The sequence below is a fragment of the Macaca thibetana genome, chromosome 2 (assembly GCF_024542745.1).
Source record: "Macaca thibetana thibetana isolate TM-01 chromosome 2, ASM2454274v1, whole genome shotgun sequence".
Taxonomy (NCBI): Eukaryota; Metazoa; Chordata; class Mammalia; order Primates; family Cercopithecidae; genus Macaca; species Macaca thibetana.
This window is the reverse complement of record NC_065579.1, coordinates 180,889,399-180,906,851: the sequence shown is the minus strand read 5'-3', so window position 1 is coordinate 180,906,851 and position 17,453 is coordinate 180,889,399. Positions and strand designations below refer to the sequence as shown.

The following is a 17,453-nucleotide window of genomic DNA, read 5'->3' as shown; positions in this document are numbered from 1 at the left end:
TTTCACTAAAGCATTTAATTGTTTGAGGAAAATGCTTTATTTTTATGCTTTGCACATTCTGAGCATAGATAACTATTTTAAGTATATTCTTCTTATGTGTTCACTTTCCTTGATTTACCTCCAGGTTCTGTGGCTATAACAAGTCAAAACATGGGGCAGATGAAAAAAGACTTCACTTTGGCAATGGGCATTGTAAGTTTCTAAACTTGGCTTTTTTTTCGCTTCACTATTTGAGTTCTAGCATTTATTGATTCACAATTGGTTAACTTCCTCCTGACAAAGAGACTTCAAAAGTAGTTTTATGGAAAAACTGAGTACATTAAGTTTATTTTAGAAAAAGAGGGAAATTCACGGGTCTACATTAAGTAATTTTTATATGTGTACATTTCAACATACTTACGCTAAAAATAAAGGGTAATCTGTGGTTTACATTCAAATAACGCACATGATAGGTAGTAGAAACTGTAGTCTGCTCTGCATGGCTGAAATGCAAAGCGTATCTTCAGTTTCCTTATTACTAGTCCTTTGCTAAACTCTAAATAGGAGACTTTTCTCTTTCCTAACTGCCAAGTAAATATAAACAACCTCTGTTTATTTGAAGTGCCTTATTCCATTTTATCAACCAACCTAGAAAGAGCCTTTAAAATAAACTGTTTATTTTTCAGTTACATGATATCCAACTAGTAGTAAAGCCAGAACTTTCTCTCCACATTTTAATCTACCCTTTTAATTTTTTTAAAATAGCCATTTAAGAAACAAAGTGTTTACAACTAACGAAAAGACTTTTTTTGTGTGTGTGGTGAAACGAATCATTCCAGGTGCTTTGTCTTCCAAACTATGGTTCGGCTTAGTGTGGCAATTACTAATCAGTGGCTTAAATAGCATGTTCTCATGGAAATTAGTACAAAGACTATACTCATGCTTATGTGCTCTAAAATAATCTCAATATAACTAATGTAGTCTTGTAAGCATTACTTTCTTTAGCATTCACTATTGCCTTCTAAAATTATTTGCCAATTAACATGATACTTTGTATCAGTCATTGGATTATCATCTAAAAATAATAGCTTTAGTTATAACTCAAGTAAAATACTTGACTACCTGTTGCTAACCTGCAGGAAGCATACAGTAGCTTGAAAAAAATGCCTTTCAAAATATAAATTGATATGAGATGAAAGCAATATAGGAGTTTGCAGAAGCATTGTTTTGTTCATCCAATTGCAGAGTCTATAAAATAATTCACACAAAACAGCCAAAGTACTACATTCCTAAAATCAACACACATTGGTCCAGGTTAATTAGGTGACCAACTCAAAAGTCTAAAAAGAATGCCTGAACAAGTTACAGGATACTTGTCTGTCTTTTTCTCAATGGGCCCACAAAACACTTGTGTTACGATTTTTATGCATAAATTAGAGCAGTGGCATTCTTGTGGATTAAGTCACCGTTAATTTGACTTGAACAGTTGTTGTAAATATCATCTTTAGAGCAAGACCGTGTTGATTTGATTTTTTTATGGGAATTCTACATCTTACGAATTTTGAGCTTTGGTAAATTTCTGTGTGCCAATTATTAAACAGGTTCCTCTATCATCCCAGTCCATTTTGCTATTGATTTTATGGTGGACTTTGTTGATACTTTAATTTTTTTCAAACACACAATATCCTTATGACAAACAAAAAAGAAATGCATTTCATCCTGGCTGCAAAGGCATAAAGTAACTTACGTGCATGTCATAAAGTTTCTGCCTCTTAATACTACAGCTGGTTTATTTCAGACCATTTATTTGGTATTACTTTAAAAAGCTCTAGCTATGAACTGTTCCCTCCAGCCTTGTTACAAATCCTATAATATTGCTTCAAAAGGAAAGAAATGTGTTTCACCTCCTAAGATCCTGTCCCCTTGCCCTTTCTGGCTGGGCCTTTTTACTTCTTTGCTATCCTTAGGGTAACTCATGCTGGTAAAATGGAAATGTAAATTGTGTTTGCACAGAACGAGCTGTAAAGTAGTGCAGCTTAACACGTGTGCGTGTGTTTATTATCTGGTTTTCATGACAGAGCCCAGTTACTCTGTGTGTTGCCCTTAATTATTGGTGTGAAGGGATTATGTGCCTTGCAGTCTGAATCACCTGATTCCTGGAATCTCTGGGGTCAGCAGTTAAAAATCAGCAGCCAGTGCTTCTACAGTGAACAGACCATTTTACTTGGGGGTGTATATGTTTATGTTTGTTATTTTTTTCCCCAAATGTCTTATGGATGGAAAAGAAATTCACCTTATTTTAATTAATAGCAATTAATAGGATTGATTTTATTTGGGAATGGTGGTTTAATTTTCAAATTATTTAGTAATAGTATTGCATATAGTTATTCATCACACATATATTCTCTACAAGCTGACTGGTACTGAAGGGTAAATCTAAATCACAACTTCAAGACTTATGTTTAAGGCCAAGGCTTATTTAAAATATGTGAGACATTGTTCCTAACAACTCATTTTATAATCTGTGTAAATTCTGATGCCAGGAAATCTCTCCCACATTAATTTTCTTAGCTTCAGCAAAGCAAAGCAGTTGTAATTATGTACAAAACAGTTCCATTTTACCTTATATTTAAAGTCTCATTTTATTTCCTTGAAAAGGATTGCTAGATTTCTTTACCTTACTGTTACTAAGCAAAGGCAAATAAAAACTGGAAGATCACACATTATAGGGTCGATCTGATGTGAGTTTTCATCCTTAAAATGTAACTAAATTGACTAAATGAAAAGACTCCAACAAGACTTTATTTGCTAACATATTTTAGTAATGGTTACTTACTTTTACAGTTTTTCTTACTCCACATCTAGAAAAGTATGATAGCTTTTCCTTAATCTTAAATAAGTTTCTTCTTTTAAAGGTAAAGGGTTTTAGTACTGATAACATTAGAAGTTATTTTAATGTAATAATAGAGCACAGTAGATTACTGTATTAAAGGGTGACTCTCCCATCTGTTTTTATAGGAAGGATTCATGCTTATATGGAAGAAGCATGCAAGCTGATCTGTGAGCTCAAAAGAAATGCACATTTTTAAGCTTAAATTCTACCATTAGGAAACCTCAATCATATTAATAATTGTAAATAAATGTTCTTAACAATGAAAACACTCATTAGGACAATGAGCTCTATCAATAAATTGAGCGAGAACTATGTAACAGTCTCTCATGCTAGGCATTTGAATAGCATAATTTTTTTTTTTTTTTTTGTCTCGGAGCCCTAACTTGTCTTTTTGGTCAAGATATTCAAGATGAAAAACTCTAAAAGTGAAGTTCTCACTTCAAAAGTTACTCTACTCAGAGTTTGTCCAAAGCAAGGGACAGAACTTGAATTTCCCCATTTCTGTGGATATTGACTTCCTAGATAGTGGTGTCCTTTCAAATTATCCACACCCGGCCTCAAGCTGGATAGCGGCTGCTCTTTTGTTGTAGCTGTCTCAGCACCCGGCAGAAGTGGGAGTCGTGTTAGCTTTTCTTCTGTATTCTCTAGTTGCCCTCTCACCGCCATCCCTACATCTTAATATGCTGTGTCAAAGTCATCCAAATAATAGCTGAGGAAAATAGCGTTTTTACCTAACCTCTCTCTGCCACCATTTCTTTAATAACCAGTTTATTCTTGCACTTATGTTTCTTTACTCAAAACCTCTGTGAAAGCTTTACAGGAACATAAATGGTAATGCATTATAACTATGGATTTCATGAAGTTGTCTTGTAGTTCAATGAATTGATCATTTGTTAACACATACTGTGAAATCCTAGACTTGGCCTAATGTTCATTGTACTGAGGCCTCCCAGAAAAACTGCGGGCATTCGCAGTCTCCACAACTATTTAATACAAACTACAAAACTAACTCAAAGAAACAATTGGTTCACGCAGGGTGTTCAATTGCAAATTTGCCAATGAGATTCTCCCATTATGAAGTACTATTGTAAACAATAATATCTGATTTCATTTGTTATATTAGAAAAAAACTTCAATAATTTAATGTAATGAAGGAAAATATATTGCACTATTAAGTATCCATATTCTATGCTAAAACAATGCTGTTAATGTTACCAAAATTAAAAGCAAAATCAGTAGTATTAGCAGATATACCATAGAAGTTACATTGCAATTTCCTTTAATGTTAGAGCATATTTATATACTTTAGTAGATCTTAGAATCACTTTTTTAAAACTCAGGGTTTTTGTTTAGAGAAAGTTAGTTTATTGAAAATTGCAAATTGTTTCACTATTATTTTTCTAAATTATAGGAATCTTATTAATATTAAATGAAATCTAAAATGATTATCCTGTATCAGTTGTCTGTAATACTTTAACTACAGGATATGAACATTTTTACCTTCAGAATAATTTAATGAATAAATATAATACAAAGGAGATTTTTATTTAATAAATTACATATATGACTAATGTTTGGGACTTAGCTCCTTAGCACCATTATTCAACCCATAGACAATATTTATTTTACCTCTAATTATGTTGTAAAGCTACACAATATGATTATATTTAACTGATACTATATTGGCGTGTATATATAATACATACATGTATACACCTACTAACAGCTTAAAGTAGATCTGTAATTACAGTGGGAGATTTTGATTGTGAATGTTAATATAAGCAGTATAGTGTCAGAAGGTATGCCATTATATATCCTTTAATTTATCTATACTTGCAGCCATTATCTCACTTTATAATTGTATTGAATTATTTTCCAATCTTGCATTGTAATAGATATCTGGTTATTATAACATTTGTGTAATCATAAATATGCAATAGCATAATGGTGTTCACTCACTGTTGCTCCTGGTAGTAATGACTAGGTCTAATCAGTTCTGAATCATCTTTCTTCTTAAGATCCCCTTTTTTGAATACGCGTTTTCCTTCTGATGTTTTTGCAAAGAAAGCTCCTCATTGTGGTTCCTTTTTAGGATTCATCATAGAGAACATGTTTTCTTAAATTTTTCAGCACTTAGTCCAATGTCACTGAGAGTTTATGTTATACTATAGAGTAAACTGAAGGTTGTGCACCTTATGGGGTGGTGATTTTTTTAACCAATAATGTCATAAAATTTGATGTATAATTGTTTTTATAAATCTACCTACAAATGCGCCTTTCTTTCTTTCCTCAAACAGTAAAACTTCCAGGTCTCAGGACTTACGTTGACCCACATACATACGAAGACCCTACCCAAGCTGTTCATGAGTTTGCCAAGGAATTGGATTCCACCAACATATCCATTGATAAAGTTGTTGGAGCAGGTAACCACAATGACCCTACTGCCAACTTAGTACTGTACGTGAATCATGATTGCTCAGTCTCTGAAACCTAAGTATGTTCCTAAGGAAATGGGGATTTTCTGATTTCATGATCAAAGGCAAGTAATAAATAAGTGCAGTATTTAATGGAATGTAGTGAGTTCAAAGGTGCCAGACTTACCGGCTCACGGACCATGGCTGTTTTTGATTTATTAAATTTCTGATGTGACAGCAGCAACAACTGAGTCTTCTCATAGCTGTGCTGATCGGATGCCACAGAACCTATTGGGTTGAATAAGGATAACTGGATAAAAGTCTATTTCAATTTAGACAAGCCGGGTAATTTAAAGTTTTGATTTTCAATTTTAGAATCATTTTTGGAATTAAAAGAACAAACAACACAAAATAAAATCATGACTCCTCTTACACAAATTTTACCACAACTATCTTGAGTGGATATTTTAAATGACATAAGTTGCTCCATTTTAATGCTTGCTTGACTTTGAGTGTCTTATTGTGTTAAAGCTTTTCTTTTATAAAGTTATCTCTTTGTGCTAATTACTAATTTGAACAATGATAAATTAGTTAACAATCACCTAGTAAGTGATTAATAACAGTTGCATATTTATAAGAACAATTTCACATATTTGTAAAATAACAGTATTTTATATATTTACACATAAACACATAATATGTGCAGTATGCGCAGGAATAAAACTACTATCCAAAAGTAAAAATGAACCATGCTCAACAATAAAAAAAACTACAATGCAGTTCTTTTATTTTTTAAAATTTCGTACCTAATCCTTCAGTGTCACTCCCCATAACAAACATAAACTAGTTATATTGGTACAGGAATTCTTTGCGTAACATCAGATCACATTTTCTGCAAGTACTGCATTTATATATTTGGGAGTGATGTGTCTTTACAAAAATGTACATGTAATGCTTTGTTTCTTTTTCTATACACCAAAGTAGTATTTAAAAATCAAGTAGTAGTATGGGAACAGGACAATCTTATTATTCATATTATGTAAATATAATGTTAATTTACTAGAGCTTCTCTCCTAATCGTCTTAATTTTATATCCTAAAATTTACATGTGCAGGTAATATTAAAATATGAAACGCGTGTTCATAGAAGGAAAATGGAGTAGTAACTTCTTTTTTACAATCTAAGACTTGAGAGTAAACATATTCGCTGTACGTCTGTGGTGATCCAGTGCCAAAACAGATATATATATTGTTTACTCTGTTTCATTTCTACAGTCCTGATTTGTGAACAGCTCCATGATGCAGAAGGGTTTAGTCTGGCTGATTTTAATGTTTCCCCACAAGAGTGCACTTTTCTCCAGCATGGAGTCTGTGGTAGCAAATGCAGCACGAGGACTTTGAACAATCAACTGGAGAATATGTTGAGAGGAGGAAAAGGTTACTTCTGCTAAGCCACTGTCCAGAAGCCAGGCAGAGATTATTATGATGTTGAAATTTAGGTACCTCTCCATTGATAAAATTTTTTTACATAGATATTGTTGACAGACTCAGATATCCAGAACGTAGTGATTTGGGACAAAGCACACCACTGAAAACAGCAGCTGATAAATGAGATAAGGGGAGGTTTATTTATACTGAATCACTTAATCCCTGATGCTCATTAAAGATTAGAGTAGAGCCTCCTTCCTATTTCTCTCTTCAAGTATATATGTAAATAATTAGATATATTCCCATGTTCAGAGTTTTGCAGCCAATATTCACATTTGCCACATTCTGAACAATAGAACTGTACTTATTTTATTTGCAAATAGGCATATCTTCAAGGTTAGTTGTGCTTTCTCTGAAATAATTCAATATAATATACACACCCAATTCTAAACTGCCTTGATGACCCTTCGGAGGGTTTGTCTTTACCAAGTTAGAAAATGAAATCATTATTCTTAAAAGCTACCAATTTGTTAATCATTTTGTTTTGTAAAATGTGAAATATGTACACAAATAAATTAAATAGTATAATAATAAATAAACCTGCATGTTACTCATTTCTACAATAGCTTTTATAACAATCAACAAATGGCAACCTTGTTTGATATATACATTTAACTACTTCCTACCTTCTTAATTTTAAAAAACAATTTGTTATTTATAAAAATTTAGTAATTATTCTAAATTGATTACCGACTAGCTTCCATTGTTAGAAAGGCAAACCTTTCAGCCCACTACATAACTTTCACAGTCAATTAAATTTACAGAAAGAATTATATATATGTATATGTGTATATATATAGGCTAATTCTCTTAAATTTCTGTCAGAAATTTTACATAAATAAATTGATGTTACAGAAATTCTCTTGTATACATTGGACTATGGAAACAATTATACTCATATGATAAATGATAAAACTGAGACATGAATTAGCTTCCCACAGTAGTAAATTACTATTAGTGAGGAATTCATGACTGCAATTCCTAGTTTTACTCCTCAATCCAACCATTCTTTCGACGACTGAATACTAAAAATTTCTGAAGAAAGTAAATACTTATTAAGTCCTTAATTTATTCTGTGCATTCCCATGATATTTAATCTTATTATCCTTTTTAGATAGGTATTATTATCTCCATTTCAGCACATGAATAAACAAAAACTGATCATTTGAATAGATTTGTTTGCATCAAATGCAAAACCAAAATTTGAATCTTGTACTTTCCAACTTCAAAGCCCACAATGGACACTGGAGATCATGATAGTGTCTTCTTCATAGTATTTTTTTGAGGATTAAACAAGATAATTTATGTAGGGGACTTAGCTGACACAGAGGCATTATTCAATATATATTTTTATTATGCTTATTTTATTAAAACAGTAGAAGGAGGGTAGGCTTTAAGGCTAGTACTGGAGGGGGTAATTCTGCTTAAATAAATGTCGTGGGTTTTTTTTTCTTCTTCTTTAAATGAAATTAGCATAAGATATTTTATTTTGAGCAGCTTTTACATTGTGCATCTTAATCAGAATACAGTCCCCATTCTCATAAACATACCTATTTCAAAGAGCAGATAAAAATTGCTCTACTTACTCGATTTAAAAAACCAAGATCTAGTAGTCAAGCTTTTATCTAGAAATGACAAGATCTAAATTTTTTTTCATATGGGTGCAAAGTTAATTGAATAAGATAATATAAAACTTGGCCAGATGAAATGATTGCCAATTGCATTTGCCCAGTCTTTGTTAACTTTTACAATGCAGTTCTTTTATTTTTTATTTTTAACCTTTTTTCTGTTTTTAGCAGCTTTCTTGAGATATAATTTACCAACCATAAAGTTCACCTGTTTAAGTTTACAATTCAGTGATTTTCAGTATATTTTCAGAGTTGTATAACCATCGTTGCTCTCCCAATGCAGTTATGTTAAATTATTGGAAATATAATTGAATTAATATTAAGCATTTCTATGTCTTTTATAACTTATTGGTGGCTATTTCTAGTGTTTATCTGGTGAAATAATCACATTACTGTATTTGAGGATTTTAAAAAACTAACATCGCTGAAACACAATTTTCATGAATTTCGAACGTAAATATATACATGGATATGTTTATGTGTCCAGGTGTTCCACTTACAACAGAGAACACTCTTAGTTGACTCATTTAAAATTTAACTCCTACCTTTCATATCCCTAGTATGCTCTCCTTTACAAATACTTCTCCAGTAAGACATGAGTCTTGTTATCACCATCATTACCATAACCATCTCTTACATTAACATAGAATTTGGCATTTTATAAAGCACTTTTGTATTCATTTGTCAGTTTGATTTAAACAGAAACTCTTAAAGAGTAGTTAGGCAATTTATCCTTTAGGTGGGTCTGAACTCAGAGAGATAAATAGTGACCAACACTTAGATGTCACCTACTGTGTGTCTGGCACTGTTTCAAGTACTTGACATACGTTAGTTCCTTTAATCCCACAACAGCTTTATGAGGTAGATACAATTAGTATCCCCATAGAAATAAGAAAAGATAGGTACAAAGAGGTTAAGTTACTTAAAATCACACAGCTAATATGTGGCAGAGTCAGAATTAGACCCAAGGCAATTTGGCTGCAGGATCCATGCTCTTAACCACAGTTCCGTACTATCACTGCTGTAAACTGACAAGTGACATGCCACTTAGAATATGTGGTGATGACATCTACATTTAAAACATGCTCTATTATACCATGTTGACTTATGATAATGGCAGAACTTTCTGGTTTTCCCGAGCTTAGTGTTTACCCAAAGTGAAACAAAGTGAATGGGAGCTCTCTGATAATATTCAGATAACCCTGTATAAGGAAAGAAACTCACTCTTATTTACAATCGTGAGAATAATTTTATCACTCCATAGCTTCTCTTTCTCCTAATATTCTCATATCTAAATGGCATATTCTTCCTTGGAATTAGCAAGATCAATGAGCTTTCTCGAGTTCTACTCCCTGATTCTTTCTGTGTCCTAAGGAACACTATAGCTGTGGATATCATTATCTTCTCTACACTTCCTCCAAGGGAATAAACTAGTCCTGTCCTGTTTACCGTTATATCTATCTCTGTGTGTTTCATGCTGTATACAATACTGTTACTAGTATGAATATTTATTAAATAAATGCATGAATATCTGCTTTTGGATTTTAAGTGACTTTGCCAAATTAAAGCATAAGTCATTGCTTTGAAAACAGGGCAAGAATGGATTTCTGGGAATGAGTCAAGCCTGGGGAAGGTGAAAGCTTTCTGGGGAGCGAGACACCATTTGTAGTCATGTAGTTGGCAAATCAATAGGACAACCTGCTACTTTTGTGGGTCTAACCACTTGCTTGAAAACAAAAATAGAGAGGAATCATATCACTTCACTCTGACTGACACGTAGGGCATGAAGCTTGTAGAAAATTCACAGAAAGAAAATTGGACCAAGATTATGATTCCACTCATTCAAGAGCCAAAAATTAATCATATAATTAATTCTAAAATATTTCAGGAAAAGCTCATTTGATATTAAAACTATTTTTAATGTGACACAAAACATATCTGACAATCCACACTACATTAGAAGTTCTTCTATGAGCAAAGGACATTCTGTAGAACTCCTATGTGGCAATCATCATGGCAACACAGGTACAGATAAAGAAATGTAAAGGGTCCCTGCTCTAAGGGAGCTCCAAACGTCATGAATTGAGGATGAGTAAATCTCTCAGTAAAAATGTATTTTGAAGGTAGTGTCCATACTAGTTCTAGGCAGTTTTATATCAACTGGACTATAACATTTAAAAGTCAGTAACACTCTACATGGGACAAATTCTGGATTAATTGCACATTTAAGACATTTTTTTAAATTGAAGAAGATGAATCAAAAATATTTCTACAGTATTTAGATAAGACATGTTATTTTTATTTGATACTGTTATATTGTTGTTGTCCTCCAGAAGCCCAGAGAATTTTATAGCTAGTATGTCAGTAATGCAACACACCAATACTCCAATAAAATAAATTGATAGCAGATGCTTTGCCTCTCATTTTTAGAGTCTGAATATATAGCCAAATTGACCCTCAGTAAAAACAGAATTGTTAAAATATCTGAAATTTAATCCAATGCTCACATTTAGTCACCATTTGTGCTGTCCTGTTAATTTCTCTGAGGTAATGGTAGCTATGACAACAAGGGGTAAAAAATCTAATATTTGCAGCTTTCAACTTATCTCTCCTTTTACATTACATTATTTATAGTGTCATACTTTAAAATATATGGAATTTTCACAAGGTTCATTTTCCAACAGGGGGAGACTATCCTGAGGTTTTCTAGGCAGTTTCATATGATTATCTTTCAAAATAATTTGGAGTACTAGAGTGTACATCTTGCAGGTCAAAGGCACAAAGAGTTTAAATGGAAATTTTGAAAGTAAAGAGTTGCTCTCTACTGATGAGTTTTTATTATATAATTCCTTACATTTTGTTGTCGTTGTTCTGCTTTATAACAGGTGAATTTGGAGAGGTGTGCAGTGGTCGCTTAAAACTTCCCTCAAAAAAGGAGATTTCGGTAGCCATCAAGACCCTGAAAGTGGGCTATACAGAAAAGCAAAGGAGAGACTTCCTGGGAGAAGCAAGCATTATGGGACAGTTTGACCACCCCAATATCATTCGACTGGAAGGAGTTGTCACTAAAAGTAAGTAAAGTAGTCATAAGACTTGCATTTGTGTATGTTGAGCAGAGGTTGTTTAAACCCAACCCCAACCATTTAAGAATTTTGACTTTTCTTCATAAGTGTCTCAGTTTTATCAAAAATACTAATTTAGGAATTGCATGCCTTTCTCTGAAAATAGAGCAGACCTTTAGATAGTATTCTATTGACAGTACTCAAAAAACTGTAAAAAATAATAGAAGCTACACATTTAAAGGTACGCTGATTAGCAGATGGTTAAGAAGAGGATTGTGGGGGAACTCTCCGCTATGTAAGTAGCAAAGAAACACAATGACTCAAGCTTGACAGGAACTCCCAGCTAGCTGTCTTTTCTTTTATTGTTCATCAGCTTTATTTAAGTTTCCAAATCTTTAACCTCCTCCCACCTCCTGCATCCCCGTCTTTAGGAAAATTATGGGAGTCTAGGAAATGCTTCTGAGCTGTACAGATTGGGATCACAATAGACCCAAGGTCGTTTGTTGGTTCTCTATGGATTTTAAGTAGTTCTGAGCTAGGAACCCAGGTGGATTCTTCCTGCTCTGGGGAGGCTCTGGCTCACAGCCAATGATAGAGATGTGAACTTATTTCCATGATGGTTTCTCCAGCAGGGCTCAAACGGGATCCTGTGAGGCAGATCTGTGATTTTTGGCTCTAATCCCTATGAAAGTCCCTTGAGAATACTCTGGGAGTTTTTCCCTCAAGATTTTGGAGCTCAGGATGAAGAATAAGCAGAATTGGCAGCAAACTCTTTAGAGTGAAAGACAACATATGGCAGGGAATTTGGCATCCTTTAGGGGATAATTCATTGGCACCACATTTACATACTCTATGGTTACCAACAGACAGATTTTTCATAATGATATTTCTCCTTAACATTATATAGAGCATTTTCCAAATGGCACTAATACTTATTCTCACTTTAGTGTGACTAAAAAGGCATTTCCTTCCTCATGAGAACATGGTTTAATTGAAATAGACTTTGATTTCCTTTTGAGTGTTCCTCTATGAAAAGTGGAATTAAGAATTTAACAATGTGAAATAGTTCAACCACATGTTGTAAGCCCATATTAATTCTTATAAGGCTTTTTTTTTTTTTTTTTTTTTTTTGCCTATGTGCTCCACAAAACCAGTCCATATTAATAGAAATATTCTGATAAAAAACATTTTTAAATGTTAAGTTAATAATTAATAAAAAACATGGGCGTAAGTAGCAAGGATTGGGAAAATGTATGAATCCTTTGTTCTTTCTGAGCAAGGCTATACTGTTTTATATCTGTACAGTTATAGTATCATGTCTCGTTGGGATTTTAGTGTCATTTAGCCATTTAATGTTCTCCATTACACCTGCATCAAGTAGTTGCCTTTTAGCTCTTGAGCCTCCTGGGAAGAAGAGAAAACTCCCCTGTACTTATGAAGCCATTCTTCTAACTCTCAATTTTTACAAGTTTTTCATTATGAAGTATCTATTATGTGCCCACATTATACTATGACATTATTTCATTCTTACCCCTACCCTGCAAGTTAGACATGATAGTTTCTCTTTTACATTTGAACAAACAATAACTATAAAGGGTAATTAGCTTGTGTAACTAGAAAGTGCTAGAGGTAGCACTGGGAACTTGTTCTGTTCATTTCACCCCATCCCCAACTCTGAACCCAAATAGGTTTCTACTTGTCTTTTCTTGTATTCTACTTATTCTTTTATATCCTTACTTTAAAAATCTTCTCTAACATAGTGAGACATTCCTCAGTCTTCAAACATTTCTGGAACTATTAATAATCCTTAATATTTAAAACAAAGTATAAACTCTCAAAGAGGCAAAAACCCCTGTTATTTGATGACAAGTGACTAAAATAAATCTTGGATCATAATAGATACTTAATTTACCAATGTTGAAAAATAAAAAATTTATTGATGAAGGAAGGAAGGTAGGAAGGTGGAAGGTAGGAAGGTGGAAGGAAGGAAGGAAGGAAGGAAGGAAGGAAGGAAGGAAGGAAGGAAGGAAGGAAGGAAGGAAGGAAGGAAACAGCAATATCTTCTAACAATAGGTCTTTCTTTAGTATTTGATTCATTAAATTGAATACACTTTTCAAAGGAGTGCATTTAAATAACGACTTCTATCACCCAGAGAGTGATGAAAAAAATGATTACTTTTTCCTTGAATAGAATAATAAACTAACTTCTTCAACAAGTATAATTAAGAAAAAAAGTGCACTAAAAGTCACTATCAAACAAATATTAGGTTCTAATTTAAGCTTACTAATAAAATCTATTATTTTGTCAGTCATGAGTTTATTTTTTTGTTTTCAGTGTTATGAATTATGAAAGCTACTCATTATATTTCCTGTTTCCTATAAATGCATTTACTGAATGATAAGCAACATTAAACTATAAATATTGTGGCAAATTTCCTTTAGATATAAAACTAAAACAATTAAATATAGATTATGGTAAACTGACAAAGAAATCTATGAAACAATCTCTAAGACAAAAAACGTAGAAAAATACACTAAAATGACCATTAAAAATTGCAGATATTATATATTAAACATCTTATTCAAGCCTGACTCTGTAACATTCTAATATGGGTTACAACTGCCTTATTCTTAGGGTGAGAGTTCTAACTTTGATATATCTCCCTGGTCAAATAAGCATGTAAGAAGCTGCCAAATCTGACTATATAAATCCCAGTCATCTCATATATTGTAAATATAATAGAGTAGTAGCCCTAGAATTAGATTTTGAACTCCTTGGTGGCATATTTATAAGCTCTAAGTCTGGCACCCTGTAACATCTGAGAGGAAATAGAAACTCTTTACAATAAAGTTGATATGTTGTATTTAACACACACACACACACACACACACAGCGATTATGTCTCCAAAAGAAGCTATTTATTCTACTGCTGTTGTTGTCTTTGTTTCCTGAGACTTCTAAAACAATCTACCTGCAGAGTTCAGAAAGCACATCCATACACGCACACATGCACCTGCACACACAACTAGGTGATGCAGAGCTTATAATTTAATGAACCAAATAGTATTTTCAAAAGCAGACATGTCAATATCTAGATTAATAATCAATGATCTGAGTTCAAGTTATCAAACAACCTTACTCCTCTGAGAACTCCTACAAATCAAACAATTTACAGATACTCATTTCTTCACTTGTAACATAAAATTAAAAAGTACTGCCTTACTATTTTCAGATACTGAAGATCAAATGAGATTATATAAGAATATATTAAGTGGCAAAAAATGGTGCAAATCTAAATTACTCCTCTGGTTGTTTGAGATTTTTACCAATCAATCTGGGTGTATAGAAAAAAATTCTTGAGATTAATTCTTTTTTTTTTGCTCAAAGATAAATCTGTTTATTATTGTTATTCAATTGTGTGCTTTGAAACACTAGGTCTAAGATAATGTATCATTTTCAAATCATTTGAAGAAATCTTTTGTTAAAGCTTTTTATTCAGTCATTATATTTTCATTTATTTGAATTTAGCCACAAACAATTTTAATGTTTTTGAGCCTGATGGTCTTAAACAGGAGAAGGTGAGAGAGTCTCTGATCTTCAAAGTAGCAGAAAGCCGGGGGGGCACAGGCTCTGCTCAGAACGAGGCACTAACATGTGTTATCAATTTTAGCTTAAGTTCAAAAGGATAGAACTTGTTTCTAGCAAATGTTTGATATTTCTGCCATCACACCATTAGTCAAATAATGTTCAGACTCCAAGAACACCTTCCATTGGCCACTTTTCACCTAGTGAAATAGAAGGAGTTATATTGGATGAGATTAATGTATTCTGTCTTGCATTATTTTCAGGAAATTTAAAAAAATTACCATGTAACTTACCTGTAACTTTGTATTATTGACGAATGTTATGGGCAGAACGTTAAGATGATTTTCATAATTAAAACCTATCTATATTGGCGTGAGTATCCACTTTCACCAAAAGCTTTGTCATTGGCTTCCACTTGCCTATTTCTCTGCACGTATGGTAAGGACACATTTCTGGAATAAGAGGTCATCATTTAGTAACAATGCCAAATTCTTGTTATTTTCTGTCTATTTCTCTCTCAAAATATTCTGAATTTATCTCAAGTGTACTACACTTCATTTCATCTTAAAAGACAATACATATGTTGTACTTACTTTACTAGTAATTTACAGAGATAGTTTGTTAGGATAACAAATTTTGGAAACCCTAATGACCCAAGTTTTATCATGCATTCATGGCTACAAATTGTTAAATGAGTTCAGAACATGACTGTCTAACCACATCAACAAAATTATAAAAATCACTGCTCCATATATTAGAAAAATACAAGACAGGGAATGTTATTTTTACATATTTAAACAGCTTTTGTTGCTTCTTCATCACTGTCCACTTATGTCCCTTGGATGAATTGGCCATTTTGACTTATAAAAAAGTGTGGCATTGTGTATTTTTCTCATTTATGTGGATAGGATGGTTTTCTGATATTTTTGAAAAATTAAGATCAACCTACAAAATTTGTTATAGCGCGATTTGCATGTGCCCAAAGAGCACTAGTTTACATATACAGTAAATATTCTAGAGAAAGAAAAAATATGATGTTGCACTAGTTTAGTGGCTGTCTGAGTAATTGTGGTCTTACACAACCTTTTCAGAAAGGGAGAAAAAGTATCGCATCTAAATCCTGAGGCTAGTAATATCTTGATACCAAACTATACAGCTATTATCAGAATGTATAATAACATTATTGTAATGCATAAACAAAAATTTTATAACACTAGAATAATTGTGAAGCCAGATCTGAAAGTGTATCAAAAAAGATATTACATTATTTCTAAAGTGTAGTTTATTCCAAGTATGAAAAGTTGGTTTTGTATTTAACAGTTCTTAAATAAGGTATTTTAATTTTAATTTTTTATTAGCACATCATACATAGAAAATGTGTATTCCTGATAAAGGTATGTGAACAGCCCCCAAACAAATACAAACAAACCTACAAACGTCATATTTAATAGTAAAACTTTAAAAACATTTCTTTTCAAGAAAAAACAAAAAGCCTGTTTTTATTATTTCAATTCAATATTGTACAGGAAATCTTAAACCTTTTTTTTTTTTTTTGGCTTTTGCAAATAAATCAGCTCCTTTATTTGCATTATTTTGAACACTCTAATAATGACAGTCTTCACTGATATTCTTGAAATCCTGTTTGTTTGTTTTTAAAGAAACTTTTCAAATTAGACAAGCAAATAAATAAAAGGTAGAAAGCTTAGAAAGGAGAAAAGAACAAAACTTTTTATAAAATCAAACAACATATTCAGATCACTATGTACATTCTTTCCACTTACTGTATGATTTATATTACTGTGCTTACCTCATGACTCAAGTCTAACTAGCGTAAGGGACAGTAAATTAGTTGTTATCTTTGATTATGTTAAATTTTGTTTCAAGTTAAGCATAAATAAAAATATTTTTCAAGCAGCCAAATGTAAAGCATTCTATGTGTTAGGACTATAGAGTACTGTTGGTTAAGGATGTCTTGGAGAAAGTGTTTCTCATCCTGATTTTGAAGAGAGAGATTATCCCTGGCCAGTCTGAAATTATAGACCTAATTTGATCCATTGTAGCTGGCACACTGATAGGTGTTGGATTTAGAACTACAGACAAATGGGCTTAGTCTCTGCTGTCATTAACTCAGAGATGTAATAGGGGTCATTTCCGCAGAGTAATGTCTTGATTAAAATGGAATTTGGAAGACATTGTCCTGTACTTTTACAATGATTTAATGAGAAACCCACAGAAAAAAATACCCTAAGTCAGTTCAATATTTCATTTCAATATTTCAGTTCAATATTCATTACAATATTGTTATCAATTAGATATAATATGTGAAAATCTATGAAACATTTTTTATTCTCATCAAAGATAATTCAAATCTTCTTTCCTGGAAATAGGCAAATTTTGTCAATTT

The 17,453-nt window shown here is 32.5% G+C and overlaps 1 protein-coding gene across 2 annotated transcripts in view; it reads left to right on the top strand.

Annotated features, from left to right (window-relative positions):
- Positions 1-17,453, top strand: part of EPHA3 (EPH receptor A3) — a 358,761-nt gene that overhangs the window by 290,529 nt on the left and 50,779 nt on the right. For both annotated transcript variants that reach the window (XM_050778973.1, XM_050778974.1), the window contains exons 9-11: positions 125-192; positions 5,170-5,295; positions 11,287-11,472. In XM_050778973.1, the coding sequence (XP_050634930.1) occupies positions 125-192; positions 5,170-5,295; positions 11,287-11,472 (380 nt within the window). The remainder of the gene's footprint in view (positions 1-124; positions 193-5,169; positions 5,296-11,286; positions 11,473-17,453) is intronic.